Consider the following 16089-nt stretch of genomic DNA (forward strand, 5'->3'; position numbering starts at 1 on the left):
CAGGCCTTTCAGTCCAACTCATCCATACTGACCAAAATGTCTATCCAAGCTAGTCCCATTTGCCCGCAGTTGGCCCACATCTTTCTAAGCGTTTTCTACCCGTGTACCTGACTAAATGCCTTTTAAGCATTGTAATTATGCCTGCCTCTATAGCTTCCTCTGGCAGCTCGTTCCATAGACCCACCAGCCACTGTGTGAAAAAGATGCCCCTCCGGTCCCTTTTAAATCTTTCCCCTCTCCTTACATCTATGTCCCCTAGTTTTAGATTCCCCTACCCTGGGAAAATGACTGTGACCATCCACCTTATTTATTCCCCTCATGATTTTATTTGCCTCTATCAGGTCATCCCTTAGCCTCCTACACTCCAGTGAAGGAAGTCCCAGCCTATCCAGCCTATCTTTATAACTCAAGCCCTCCTGTCTCAGTAACATTCTTGTGAATCTTTTCTGCATCCTTTCCAGCTTAATGGCACCCTTCCTATAGCTGGGCGGCCAGAACTGCACACAATACTCCAAGCGTGGACTCATCAACGGCTTGTACTCGAAATGACATCCCAACTCTTCGACTCAATGCCTTGACTGATGAAGACAAGCATGCCAAATTGGGAAATCTGCAATTGCACCCTGGCTAAAGCCCAGTCACAATTCCACTGGGACCCTGGTAGCACCGTAGATCTCCAGTTAGCTTTTTACACAAAGATCTCACCACCATCATCAATAAAGTGGCAAATGGGAGGGCCCCTGTTAACTTCTCTGTTCCCATTGAATAAGGGGTGGGTTGGAGGGATTCAAATTCCTTCACTCTACTTGCTTTGCTGCTGCTTAAAGAATAATAGTGGCTAACTAATGCCTTTCCCATAACACTGCAGCATGAATTTCAGTTCATAAGAATAACCTCTATGCTCTGCCCCTCATTTGAAAAATTTCGCTAGAAACCACCAAACAGAAATGACATAACGTTCATAAAGAATCTACCAATTACATTAATTTCTAAATGATAAATGAGTTCTTTACCAACCTTGCAATATCACTTCTTACATTAGTGCCACAAGTTATAGCAGCACAGATGTATGGAGCAGATGGCCGTGAATTCACAGTTGAAATCTGTCATGGGTTAAGCAAAGTGATGATTGGCCCAGAAGATTTCCTCTGATAAGCTGTATCAAGCTTAATGGGACAGATGGAGGCTTATTTACTCTGATTTCTGGGCTGGGAAGAAAATGCAATTCATGTTCAGCCATAAATTCAAACCAATTTGTTTATCTTGTGTTGGTGAAAGAGACTTATATTTATACAGAATAGTGTTTCAGGCAAATAATTTGCAGCTTAAGACAGAGAACAAGAAGCGTGACTTTACATTGTGCACAATGATGAGTTTTGAGATGATTTACTTCAGTGTCAGGGGCTTGGCATTCTGTGGTGAATGACTCACCTCCTGACTCCACAAAGTCATTTCATTGCCTCCAAGGAGCATGATGAAATACTGTCCCCTTGCCTGGATAAGCACAACTCCAGCCAAAGCTGAGAACCCCATCTCCATCCAGGATGATTCCACCACCCTAAACATTCACCCCCTCCAACCATAAACAGACACATGGTGGCTGCAGTGTGTACCCTCTACAAGATCCATTGTCACAACTCATCGGATTTTATAGTACCTCAAAAACCCACAATCTCTTTCACTTGAGACAAAGGCAATAGGCACAAGGGAACAGCACCACATGCAGACTCTCCTCCAAGTTGTACACCATGCTGACTCATTAATATATCATCACTGAGTCAGAATCTGATAACTCCCTACTCTGCAATACTGCTGGAGGTCCTTCAACACTAAAACTGCAGGGAGGCAAGATGGCTCACCACACCTTCTCATGGGAATTAGGGATATGAAATAAATACTGGCCTTGTCAGTGATGCCCACAAAACAATGAGCAACAATTTAAAAAGATTTTGATGCAAGGCTTCAATCCGAAACATCAACAATTCATTTCCTCCCATAGATGCTGCTCAACCCGCTGAGTTCCTCCAGCAGATTGTTTGTCGCTCCAGATCCCAGCATCTGCAGTCTCTTAGGTCTCCATTAAAATAAGATTACCTGTTTCGTAAAATATAGCTGCATGCATTTCCTCTTAATATTCTGCTCATTTAAATTATTTTTTTATATATCAGTGGAAATAAAGCACACTTATACAATGTAAATATCTGACACCAGTGAACTTTAATAACAAAGATCCCACAGTGACAAAACATAACAGGAATACGTGATAAACATGACAACCTCACTTGACTTTTAATGGTTCAGAATAAAAGTTTTCCAAGTACTGTAGTAGTTATAATTTAAATGCCCTGGTCCAACAATGATTGTACCAGTGAAACTTAAACGTATATAAAAATATGCCATTAAATTCATATCAACAATTAAAGACTGAGAACAGTATGTACAGAGGAGGAAATATATACCATTATTTACAATACTCAAAAGGTGGCTTCTCCCATTGCCCAAGCAATCTGCAACCTGAAGAAACACATCTTTCTTCACTTTCTGCATATAATTTTAAATCATGTTTTATTTTACTATTAGTTCTTGAACTCAGTACAGGGTGAGTGAATGGAGTGTTAATTTCAGTGCAGGCTGATAATTACAAAGCAATACCCTAATATCAAATTGACACAACATTAAAGATACTGCTATCCTTTACAATCGGCCAACATCGTATGGTTTGTGAGAGTTAATGCTTCTCGATTAATCAACACTTAAAATAGACTTGCAGTTGTATGAAGAGAATGTGAAAGGAAACACAGTGAGGTGTTTAGAGCAGAAGAGCCATTCTTTAACAGTAATTATTTATCATGCCTCATGCATCATGAATTACACATAACAGATCCTTTTGGTTCTAAAGGGGCTCTGCCACTTGGTAATGTGCTTTCTGCACCCAGATATCTAGAACAATAGAAATCTTTTGACTCAGAAGCCAAAAAAGCTACCCTTCCTGTTGAGAGGTGAACATTTGACCAAACCGGCAATCACCTCTACCCTGACAGGTGATTGTCCACCGGAGTGTGCCAAGGGTCCAAGTCAAGTCTTGCAAAGTGGCCAATTCTTGACCACAGCAGGAACTTAGCCTGCTCCCAAGCAGTGTGACACTACTTTAAAATAAGCTCTTCACATGTAGGACCAAGAAAAATATTTAAGTGTTTTGTTTTGAAAATCTGAAGTGCTTCTTTCTCTCTTTACACCTTTTTTTTTAACTTAAGGGTCTTCATTTTTTTTGCAGTGATATGTGGCACTTAGTGAGATATGTTTTAACGTAGTGCATGCATGAAAGCAATAATAGTATTTTTAATCATGGTGATTAAAGTTTGTGTCTGAGAGAGACACAGCAGACAAGCAACTATTATTTGACTGTACACACAGAGGATGGGTATACAATCCAAGGCCCAGAAGGTAATAAAGGGCACCTCCTAAAATCAATCAATGTTTTTAAAAACCAAGGATACCTCATCAAAGACAGTGTGCTTCTGGTTTAAATCTGCAGGTACGAATCCAATGGTTTATTGGGATCTGCCTACAGTCTTTATTTTGTCAAGAGTGAAGAAGCTTTTGTATTTGTTGATTGGCAGAAGAGCCCTTCAAGGTGAGAGTACTTTTTTCCCCTTTATGGAGATGGTCTCACAAGGAGAGCACAAGCCTTCCCTGAACTACCTTCTCCCCCAAACCACTGCATGCCATGGACTCACCACCTACTTTCCACACTTAACTTCCACTGGCCCACTTCCTACAAGCCACCTTATTCTTAGAAACAGGCTGACTCTTCCAGCTCTAATTTAACTTGAAGTGGTGGCATACTTCTGATGAATATGTGCCAAAAAGCCTCTAAGACCAATATATCTTTCCAAAACTCCCTGCTATCTAAGCCACCTTCCTTTAGGGGAATACATTTTTCCAAGTGTTCTAAATGTTCACTTACCATATCTAAATTATAAAATTTAACACAATCTTCACTGACGTACTCATTCTAGTTCTGAACTTCCAAGCATTAGCAGGGAGCACCATACTGCGTTAGAACTGGTGGACTCATTTGGTTTCTATGTCCAGACTTAATTCTGGAACGTGGATCCTTACTTTGACCGGTGCAGTGTTTTCTTTGCAACTGTACATACCAATCTGTATCTCATACATGTTCTTCTCTTGCAACTCTAGAGTCTACCTACTTAGCAAACATATAACAGTTGATTCTTTTAAACCATAACAATTCATTGTTTCTTCTTAACCTTTCAACCTGTTTCACTGGCCACTGCAATCTGCTCTCGTTCAGTGGATAACCCAAAGGATTTTGGGAAAGTGCTCAGCAGGGGCATTTAAAGAAGGCCACAGAAGTGGACTACAATCTTAAGGCTCATCCTCCTCTGGTCCATATTCCTTGCCAAATTAAAACATTCATCTATTTTGGTCCCAAAAATGTCACTTTTAGCCCCACCTCTACAGGGAGAGAGGGCTTCAGATTTCCTGTAATCTTTATGAGAAAACATGCATCTTAACTTTCCTTCCAATTTTAAGACTTTCTGAGGTTCTCCACAAGTGGAAGTGGTTAGTCTGTCAAAATGTTCTATCATTTCAATCACCTCAGCTCACCCCACAAGTTCCTTAAAAGGAAATGAAAGCCAAACTTAATTTGTAATTTACCCCTTTAGGTCCTGGCACATCTTCCACTCCACCCCAAACCTGGAGATTCAAGACCCACGAAGTGAACTGAAATGCCATTGATGTAAGAGCAGTCTTTCATGGGTCTTGATCCAGTCAGTGAATTTTCAGCACATGGTTGGTGATCACTGCTGAAAACTGAAAGTTTCCAAACTGGTAATCCACATGCCCCCACCTTGACTTCTCAAACAAATCTCTCTCTTCCTCCCCTTGGTGCACACATCTACTTAGAAGTTTTGGAGACAGGAATATAAATCCCACAGAAATTGAAGTTTTGATGATTCAATTTCCTGCTATAAATTTCAACAAACTTCTTAATTTTGATGCATGCCACAAACAACTGGGCACATCTATTGGCCCTCTGATTTTACATTCAATCAATTTTTCCCTTCATTTTGTACCTCGACTTTGCAAACTTTTCTTTTATCTGAACATCAGTTCCCTTCCCTAATTCCTTTGGCACTATGTGAAAAATTAAGAAATTAAATCCAAAAATAAATTTCTTAATGGTGAAATAATTTTTCTGGCTTAAATGACTGGATCCCCTTAAAACAATTACAACTGATATAATTCCCATTAATTTGTTAATCCCTTTAATTGCACATCCAACATTAATCTAGGCACTTTATAATTCACTGTTTATACTAGGCAGTTTGAGCCCTGCCTCCACTAAGTCAGTGACTTCAGAACTTTAGACTGACACAGTCTCCTTCGATCTCAGTGCATTAAATATATTGAACTTTCTCCAGCCTCCACGCCACCCCGACCTTCTCAAGACATTTTAAAAGTCACGATATCATCACAGGCCAATTAAAGCTTTCTTCATAATGTGTAAACATTCTGGGAGGAAACATCAGCATCATCGGCAAACATTTGTGCAAACATTGCTTCACTGGCAGAAGAAACTTAAAAAGAAGTAAAGGTCAAGCAGTTTCCTGTACAGTTGTTTGACTGGGATGTATGTGCTTACTAGGAAAGTCTTTATGACGTGTGATTGATGAACACCAATAGGCTTGTGTTATAGTAGATAACGCTACACTTAGGCATTTTTCAGCAATGTGAAATACCAGATGATCCCACTCTATTTGTTTGGAGATAATCCTGGTGGTTTGAGAATCGAGTTGTATTATGTCTGCATATCTGGAAACTGTTTCTCATTAATGCAAAATGTGTGGTACAATTAGTCTAACAATGTATTTATTTCTACCAACAACCACTGCTCCTGAAACACATCCACACAGTTACGGATCAACGTGCATCATGCTCAGATATTTTCCAGTTATGATCTTAAGACTTAGATTTGTAAATGTAATTCAGAATTCCACCTCATTCAGAACACCACTGGTTTAATTAGCAGCGCAAATCATTCCCATTGTTCACAAAAATAATGCCACAAAACAATGGGGCTTTAATCAAGCTCAGAATGTTCATAAGGCAATTTTATTTCTAGATTCAGTTGTAAAGGTTAATTATTTTTATGATGATGTTCTGTGAATGGGCTAGGAATATGATGCAATTCTGAAGAGGCCACTGTACGCTAGTCTTAGATTTGGCAACTCTTGCGCTTCAACCAAGCACTGAATAAAATGCAACATGAGCTTGAGTCAAAATATTTCAAGGTTTTGATCTGCACAAATAGAAGATTGAGTTTCTCGAAACAACTTTAATGCAGATAAAGCAACTTTTTAAACATCAAAGCCCACAGATCTTCACTGGGCCCATTGCATGTGCTACATAACAACAGAAAACACCCTTTTCAGATACTGATTATAACCTGGCTGTTCCAATGAATGATAACGCAGAGCCAACAATCTAATTTTACTCATTCAGGTATAAAATATTTAATTCAATACCAGAAATCTTGTTCCTGTGCTGCTGATTCACACAGTCACTACTTAATTTTATTGCAATGCATTCTTCCACTGTTTTATGTCATCCCATTAATAAGAAAACCAGGAAAAGGTGAGAAGGGCAGAATTTTCCCCTCACATTTTTTAAACATTTAATACCTGTGTCTGGCTACTTGACCCCTTATATAACTTCGGAAAGTAAACATGGGAGAAAAGAACATTCATTATGTATGTGTCTTCTAATCTTTGGCTTCTCTTGATCAGGTAAGACCATTTGGGAGGAAATACTACTTTTTTGGGATGCAAAATTAAAACTGTTCATAAGGAGCAAAAATCAGATTTAATCAGTGAAACAATTTTTGAGTAAAGAATATTGAGCAAGCTATAGCATCGTGACTGAAGTCTAACATAAAAGGAATTATGTACTTAGAATTGGACCATCAATACCTGTATTATGCTACATGCAATCAAAGATATACTCCACAATTGTGCTGTTCATTGGAACATAGAACAGGCTACATGCACTTTGTAATGGAAAACGCAATGGGCTTGGGAGGTGGGAGTGGCACTGGGTGGAGCGGTACTGGGTGGAGCAAGGGTAATTGTGGAAGGGCTACTGGTGGAGGGATAGGGGTGATAGATGTGGAGCACCACACCAGAAACACAGTTGTTATTTCCAAATTTTAACCCTAATTTTTTGCAATTCATCTTTCAAGGGATAATTACTGGGTGAAAACTCAACAGCAGAAGGCTTAATTACATACCACACACACATCTAAAAGGCTTTAGATCCAAATCACCGAATACAAATAAACAGATATTAAGCTAAATTATTGTCTTCACAACCCAGGTGTCAAGCTTTAGTGTGTGGGAGTACTAAAGAAAAACTTTTACCTTAATGTCATTGCTTTCAGATGAGTATGTGGGGTTGTGATACCCTAGCAAAGGATGGCCAAGAAACAAGGCAAAAGCCAAAGTCATATTGACACCAGTAAATGAATCAAAGTGTCTACTTGCAACACCTTGGAATCTCATTATCTCTGACCCTCAAAGTCTTCCCCTTACAATGACATAAATGAAACAAACTTTGTGGCATGTCCTATTGAATTATTAAAATAAAAATTGGCAGTGCGAGAAATGCACATCTGGTCAGTACCTGCAAAGAGAGTTTGTAAAGTTTTGGATGTTCACCCAATTATTAATTGTTCTGGAATTTCCAACACGTCTCCTGCATTTGAGCTGATTTAAGACCAAACATCGCACAACATATCTGTTGTTTTATTACAGAGTTAGTGAAAGTGGGGAGTAGAATTGAAGTGCATGAGGAACTGGGAGTAAAGTATTGGGGAAAAATTGTAATCAGTTAACTGAGATCGAGATCCACATAGTTCAGTCACCCTTCCTTTTACAAAATCTCACCACACAGAATGAACAACTAGATTAAGCCACAAAATGTAAAACAAACTTTGTCAAATTTCTAGAGATATTTAAAAAAAAAGGTAAATGCATAAATTAAGTGCTGTGAAAGATAACTAAGTTAAAATAAACATAAATACTGTACAAGAGGACCAATATCAGTTCACCTTCTGGATCAACTGTCCAAAAGGTAGCTTCGACTATAATTGCGGCCTTTGGCAGATTGAGGTTTTTATGTGGCACTACTTAACCGGTGCTTCCTGCAAAATGTTTGAATGTCCTCTGGTTAAATGCTTCTGAAAAGTGATGGTCCTCCATGATCTTGGCCACATATTGCACATAGTCATTTTACACACACGCTCTGGTTTCTATATAAACTGGCTCCATTCTACAAAGATGGCAGTAGAACACAACCAAGTGCATGCATGTGCACGCACACACCCATACACACGTGCACACACATGCACACACACACATACACACACACACACATTACTGGAACGTTGTAGCTGTCGGTACACAATGAGGTACATACAATGCAATTCATCAGTCCTCTGATTGAAAGTGAAAGTACATGGAAATTTGTGTGGTGTCCAAAAGGAATTAATACTACAAACATAATTCTCTCTCATGCAGATTCACTGAGAATGAAGTCCACAAATGTTTGTCTTAGGTGTGTAAGTACATACACATATGCCACGATGCACTCCACTTTGTGGTTCATATCAATATGACACATTTGACTGAGGTCTTCTGATTTCTGAAAGGCCTGTTCATTTCAAACACCACAACAAACAGAATTCCACTGTCACAATATCCATGCAGACCACCAAGATTGTCTTAGACAGGTTCCCACAGACGAAGGTCTCATTGGAAATGATTACTTGGTGGTTACTTGAAACATAATCATGGTGCCGTCAGCTTGATTCCTCATGATTGCTGCTACAAAGAAACTGCCAGACTTTGAACTTTTGGGAACAGAGGTTAGAGATAAAGAAGGGATCTCCTGTCACAAATGAAGATGTCCTGTACAATGTGTGATTCCCACAATCTCCTGCCTTATTCTTTGCTCAACTCCTTGTGACACATTGTGTCATTTCTTGGTCCCAAACTCAGTGACATTCTTTTCATTAATGGGAAGCCATAATTATCACAGATGGTGACAGATGGATTATCCTTACTTGTTCCACTGCTCATTAATAAAGCAACTCACAACCATGTACCATTTCACATCAATGGCACACTGTGTGGGAAAGAAAATAACATCACAACTAAAATTCGGGGTGGATCACCTCACAAACTTGCAGATATGTTCTTAAGACTGATGATCATTCATTCAGGGTCCTGCTCGTGTACAGTAAAAGACAAACAATGCACACAGAGACTAAATGCCCAAGCATTAGACTAAGCACACTAGGAGACAAACAAAAACAGTAGTCTTGTAGCCAACGATTTGCTTCACTCCTCTCAAACGCGCCACAGAAGCAGATGGTTGGTGCTATCGTCTCGGCCGACAGTCTCACTACTGTTGGTAAGCCGGAAGTCTTCATACCCGTCTCCTCCGCTGATCACCAGCATGTTGGTCTTCAATGGAATAATGGCAGAAGATCGGCGTCTCGCCGAGTCCCGCTTCTGTGAACCAACTAGCCTTTCTCCACCTGCGTTGGGCCGACCTACAAGGTTAAGGAGATGTTTGGACTTCATTCAAAAATGCAAATCAACAATACCACATGTGCTTTAATCCAAACCAACCCCTGCTTCAACAGTAAGAATCAACGTCCCAAAATGAAATAATTATTTTACATCTGCCTAGCAATCTAAAGTTTCACATTGAACATGAAAAGACAAATTTTGAATGCAGGGAAGGTGTCCCAGTCTCAACCGTGGAAGGACTCAGCAAGTCAGGCAGCAGCTGTGGAAAGGGAAACGAGTTAGTGTTTCAGATCAGCCCTGAGATATTAACTGTTTCTCTTTCCACAGATGCTGCCTGACCTTGACAGAGTTGTCAGCATTTTCTGTTTTTGTTTCCACCTTCTAGCATTTGCATTTGTTTTGATTAACAATCTCAGCCTTGCAGTTTTCCCAATTTGTTGCCCTCTATCTCCTTTGCTGGAGATATATCCAGATGCATCTTTCACCCACAAATGTTATTTGCCGCAGTGACCTTCCCTGGCAATTTATTACACAATCTTTGTGTGAAGTGGTTCCCCTTGAATTTCCAATGAATCTTAATTTCCATAATATTAAATAATGCCCACTATCCTTTGCACTTTTTATCACTATGAACAATTTACTCAAATCAATTTTATACTAACTCTATTGTAACTCTGAAGGTCTCTCTCAAGTCACTTTGAAATCTCATCAGTTGAGGACAACTCTAGCCTCATCAAGCTTCCAATTTTATGCCAAGTTCTTTGTTGGCCTACAATCATATAGTCATAGAGCTACACAGCACAGAAACAGGCCCTTTACCCTAGGTTCTATGTTCACCCCAACCGTCCATGCCGACCAAAGTGTCTTCTTGAGCTTGTCCCATTTGCCTGCGTTTGGATCATATCCCCCTAAACCTTTCCTATCCATGTATGTATCCAAATGTCTTTGAAATGTTGTAAGTGTACCCAACCCTACCATCTCCTCTGGCGGCTCGTTCCATATACTCACCACTCTCTGTGTGAAAAAACTTGCCCCTCAGGTCCCCTTTAAATCTTCCCCTCTCACCTTAAACCTATGCCCTCCAGTTTTAGACTCACCTACCTTGGGAAAAAGACTATGACCATCCACCTTATCTATGCCCTTCATGATTTTAAAAAACAACTATAAGGTCACCCCTCAACCTTCTTTGCTCCAGGGAAAACAGTCCCAGCCTATTCAGTCTCTGCTTATAACTCAAGCCCCCCAGTCCCAGCAACATCCTCATGAACCTTTTCTGTACCCTCTCTAGTTTAATCACATCCTTCCTATAGTCTGGTGACCAGAACTGCACACACAATATTCCAGGTGCTGTAACATGATGTCTCAACTCTTGTACTCAATGCCCCCTCCGATGAAGGAAAGCATGCCATACGCCTTCATCACTACCTTGTCTACCTGTGTTGGTACCTTCAGCCCACCGTCTCTTTTCTATGGCATAGATCAACACTGCATATAGGCACTTCAGATGTGGTCCAAACATTGCCATCTACGCTGTTTCCACAAAATCGTCCAAATCCACTGGCAAGATAAGCAAACCACTAGCAGTGGGAGAGCAATGTCTTCTCCCAAGCCAAATTCTCCAGCAGTGAGACTCCAACTACAGCCAACCACCTCTGGTGCATGGCCATATCTTTCACATGCCCAACACCAGACGACTGAAACAGGCATTCAATTCAAATTTCTGACGCAGAAGAGAATTTCAGAAGACCAGAGAAGATGTTTCAAGAATGTTCTCAAAAACTCGTACCCGGCCAGGGATTGATCAAAATGGAGGAGCAGCATCTGAGAAAGCTCTGAGGAGTTTGAGTCCCTTGGTTGGGAGCATGCAAAAACCCAGCATAAACAGTGCAAGGAACGCACCAGCTCCCAAATCATGTTGCAAATAAATCACATACATTTATGAAGACACAACCATGGCACATTGACCTGCCCAGCCTCATTTACTTAACAGGTTGATATGTGGCTACCAGAAGTAGTTCACCGGTAGCCGATCTACATAAGAGACGACACGAAGGGGCAATGTCTCCTGGTTCCACTTTGTACAAGAGTAGCTGAAACTTTTTTTTTACTGAGCCTTTGGATATCACTTTAGGGATTGGTGCCATGGTTCTAAGTATTAACAAAACTGATGCTAGTATGCAAGTTGCATGCTGCAACTGTAAGTGGACCTGAAACTGGCATTAGGTCCTTTATGTAAGAAGGTTTGAACATAGGGGGGGTTGAACACAAAAGGTTGACTGCTTCTTTTGGGCACTAGCACTAGCTGCCTATGGAGGAGCCTTAACCAGTCTGACAGGTTGTGCTCTTTCAGGTCTCTGGGTTCCTGTTTTGCACCTGAGATGCAGCGAGATCCAACTTTTTAAACATGTTTCATGGCACATGTGCAAGAATGCCAGGGAGAGATAGAAAAAAAAGGGAAAAATATTATAGTTCAGTATAGACACAAGAAACTGCAGAGGCTATTTCTAAACTTGAGGCTGCATAAAAAATAAATCACTAGGTACAGCCACTGTTGGCTGAACTGAGACTAAACTTTGTTAGCTACAGAAGGAATACACTCTCTGCACTACTTCCACGTGGACCATTCAGAATAAGATATCTTTATTAGTCACACGTACATCAAAACACACAGTGAAATGCCCGGCCAATTTGTTTGGATCAATCTATCTGGATTTCCTGGAACAGTGACTTTACCTGGTCAGAGATAAAGGAAAGTAAAAGGAGGCCCACATGGAGCAAAAGTATCAGTACAGATCCGATGGGCTGAATGGCCTGCTACATTGCCATAATTTCCATGAAAATCTCACAAAGGGGAAATGGTTCAGCATACATGTAGTTCAGTACACTATTGTCAAACCCAAAACAGAATTATGAGGGATATTATCTAAGCTTTCTGTGACTCAGAGTTTAATGCTGCCATTATTTCTTAGTTTGATGATAAAGACTTCAGTGATCTTGGAACATAACCCAATTATAGTTCTACAGAGCAAGCAGGACACATGAAAAGAGGAGCCCACCCCACCACGGCTGATCTGTGTCAACTCCTGTGCCAGTTCCCCATAGTCCTCAATTCCCCAGTCTCTCAAAAAATCATCTTCCTCCACTTCAAATACCTCCAGTGATTTAGCCTCCATAATCCTCAGGGGCAGAGAACGTTAAAAATAGAAAGTTGTACGCAGTGATTGACTGCAAAGAATCAAAGCAAGTGCAGCTTTCCCACGGTTCTAACACTTGGCAAAGTTCTTTAAGAAGACTGAAAAACTCTATAAACTTGCCTGGCTCTCTGGCTGGTGGGAAAGTCAGATCAAAGATCTCTGGCAGCTCAATGGCTGTGAGGAATCGAACGTGTCCCGTGTGACCATGAGCTGATCCCATGGGTGTTAAAGGTATCCTGAGCGAAGTGGTGTTGGCAGTGACATGGGGAATGGTTAGTGTTAACACCACACCAGCACTTGTTCCGATCCAGAGAAGGTCTTTACAGGCAAGGAGGGCAGTAATCCGTAAACAGGCAGCTTTGTGCTGGCGAATAATGGCATCAGAACCTGTTGGAGGGAGGATATCATTATAACACACAATGCTGACATACTTTGAACAAATCCAAATGAGCATACAAAAAGTACGATGCATTGAACTAAGACTGTGAAATTTCCCAGTACATAAAATACCAATCATAGATTATCTAGAGAGCATGCCTGGCTTTGACTCCGCGTTCTTCCTCTTTGCACTTTGCTAAGAGGTAAATCAAAAGGCAGTTGTTTGGCAAATATTTTAAGTTGACTGGTAATATTTCATGCAAGAGATGAGTTCTCGGCCTCCCAATCCACCTTGTCATGGCCCTTGCATTTTATTTGTCTACCTGCACTGCACTTTCTCTGTAGCTACTACACTATATTCTGCATTCTGTTTTCTTTGTATTACCTTGATGTGTCTATATACTTATGTTTGGCATGAGCTGCCTGGATGGTGCACAAACAGAAGTTTTTCACTGTATCTCGGTACACGTGACAATAATAAACCAACTCCAGTTCCAACTGAAGTTCTGATAAATCCATTGAAGTTGTAAGTACTGCTTTAAATCCAATGGGCGGCTGTTCTTATAGTTTTAAAATGGTCCTCATTCCCTAAGGAAAAAGCCACCTCGGTCTCTCAAAGCCAAGCCACATGCTTTAGCAACAGCTGTTACAGCAATGTTGGCTGGCAGCTCAGGAGCAGGACATTTCTACATCTTCATCAGGGGAAACATGTGGTAGAGGGGAGCCAACAGAAGGCAGCAGGGGAGGATGTCTGCTCAGTGAGATATTGGATTTATAAACAAGGCTTGAATCAAAGTAAGAGGCTTCGCTCTGAAAATATGTTGAGAAGTCAAAACTTATTGAAATCAGCCAGATAAAATCTCTTGGCAAAAATGTGTAACCATCATGAGAGACAGAGGCCATTGTGAGCACTTAGTTTATGTCAGTAAGTCTTGCTTGTCAGTTACACCAAGCTATGAACAAACAAACATCAAAAATCGTAAGTGGTCTTTCCAAATTAAATAGAAAAGAGATTGATGTAAAGATTTGTTTTTAGAATACAAACAGAACTTCCAGTTAAATTTTTGCAGAAGAATGTTAACTCTGTTTCCCCCACCACAGATGTTGCCTGAGTATTTCTAGCACTTGTTGTTTCTGGTTCTAAATTTTCAATAGGTTTGACTGTATGCTCTCAGATTTATCAATATTCCTATGCAACTCCTGACTATCAAACCTGTCGAGCAAGGCAGAGAAAGCATCCTATCTGGATGCATCACGACTTGGTATGGCAACTACTCTACCCAGGACTGCAAGAAACTGCAGAGAGTTGTGGACACAGCCCAGTGCATCACGGACACCAGCCTCCCCTCCTTGGACTCTGTACCTCTCGCTGCCTTGGCGAAGGAGCCAGCGTAATCAAGGACCCCACCCACCTGGGTCATTCTCTCTTCTCTCCTTTTCCATCAGGTAGAAGATACAGCAGCCTGAGGGCACGTACCACCAGGTTTAAGGACAGCTTCTACCCCACTGTGATAAGACTATTGAACGGTTCCTTTATACGATGAGGTGGACTCTGACCTCACGATCTACCTTGTTGTGACCTTGCACCTTATTGCGCTGCACTTTCTCTGTAGCTGTGACACTTTACTCTGTACTGTTATTGTTTTTACCTGTACTACATCAATGCACTCTGTACTAACTCAATGTAACTGCACTGTGTAATGAATTGACCTGTACGATCGGTATGCAAGACAAATTTTTCACTGTATCTTGGTACAAGTGACAATAATAAACCAATACCAATACCAACCAGCACAAAAGCACAGAATGAAGGCATATAACCTCAAGACACTGTTTTCCATTTAGTGTACAATAGCCCATCACCTGGAAGTAGATACTGATGTTACAGTCATGCTGTTTTTGGTTTATTTTCTTCCTCCATCTATCTTCCTTACTGTGGTGCAATCATGGCCTGGACTTTACAAGGAAATGCCACTGATAATGTTAGCGTCTGCTGACCACACCCCCTGCAACTAAGAGCAACTTCTACATTTCTTTGCATCTGAACACAGAAATCAGAAGTTGCTGTCAGTAGTTCACTGCCGGCAGTGATGAAGGGAACTTAAATTTCTTACCAGTACATTGCTGATTTAACCCATTTATACTGATGGTGTCAGCCACTTTTCTATTGGTGGACTCCACTGGTCTTTACTGCCTTACCTTCATCCTTGGCTGACAGACACCAGGTTGTAGCCTGAAGCTGGAACTCAGCACTACAGAAATTCCTGACCACTTACAGAAGATCTTGTGCCAAATTGGAAAAGGGTGCAGGAAGAGCATCACCCTTGATTTGAACGGAGGGGATAGGTGGGAGAGACTGAGGTTAGCACTGCAGGAAAGGTAGCATCCTTGGAGACAGGAACAGAAACAACTTTTCAGATTAATAATCTTTCATCGGAATAAATCATTAACGTGACTGTTTTTCTCCCCATAGACCTGCCTGACCAGTTGAATATTTCCAGCAATTTGTTATTGTGCTTGTTAATTTAGATATTTTAACACATTTTTGTGTGTTTTAAAACACTTCATCTAGGAATTGTAAAAGTAGTCAAATGGGTTACCATAATTCAAAATGCCATACATATCTTGATCTTTGATTGTAAGGTCCCCAGAAGAATGTTCCTCTGTGTAACACTGCACAGTTTCATGGTGACACTATTGATCTGTTGCAAGATCTTGCAATTGCACCATTTAGCCACGAAGCTGCAACCTCGGCAGCTAGTTGTTAAAGAGACAAACCACAATACTCTTCCAGCTATCGGGAAACACTGCTGTTTAAAGAATAGATGCTGCAATGAGATGCTGGGAATGGGTTGGGAGAATGTTCCCAGAGTGGTTAACAACGGTACCTGCGGTAG

The 16089-nt window shown here is 40.8% G+C and overlaps 1 protein-coding gene across 2 annotated transcripts in view; it reads right to left on the reverse strand.

Annotated features, from left to right (window-relative positions):
* Positions 1-2234: 2234 nt before the first annotated feature.
* Positions 2235-16089, reverse strand: part of LOC127576238 (rho guanine nucleotide exchange factor 17-like) — a 336698-nt gene continuing 322843 nt past the window's right edge. For both annotated transcript variants that reach the window (XM_052026676.1, XM_052026675.1), the window contains exons 20-21: positions 12935-13201; positions 2235-9640 (exon numbers count right to left, since the gene is read on the reverse strand). In XM_052026676.1, coding sequence (XP_051882636.1) covers positions 9435-9640; positions 12935-13201 — 473 coding nt within the window. In that variant the 3' untranslated portion in view covers positions 2235-9434. The remainder of the gene's footprint in view (positions 9641-12934; positions 13202-16089) is intronic.

The sequence above is a fragment of the Pristis pectinata genome, chromosome 11 (assembly GCF_009764475.1).
Source record: "Pristis pectinata isolate sPriPec2 chromosome 11, sPriPec2.1.pri, whole genome shotgun sequence".
Classification (NCBI taxonomy): Eukaryota; Metazoa; Chordata; class Chondrichthyes; order Rhinopristiformes; family Pristidae; genus Pristis; species Pristis pectinata.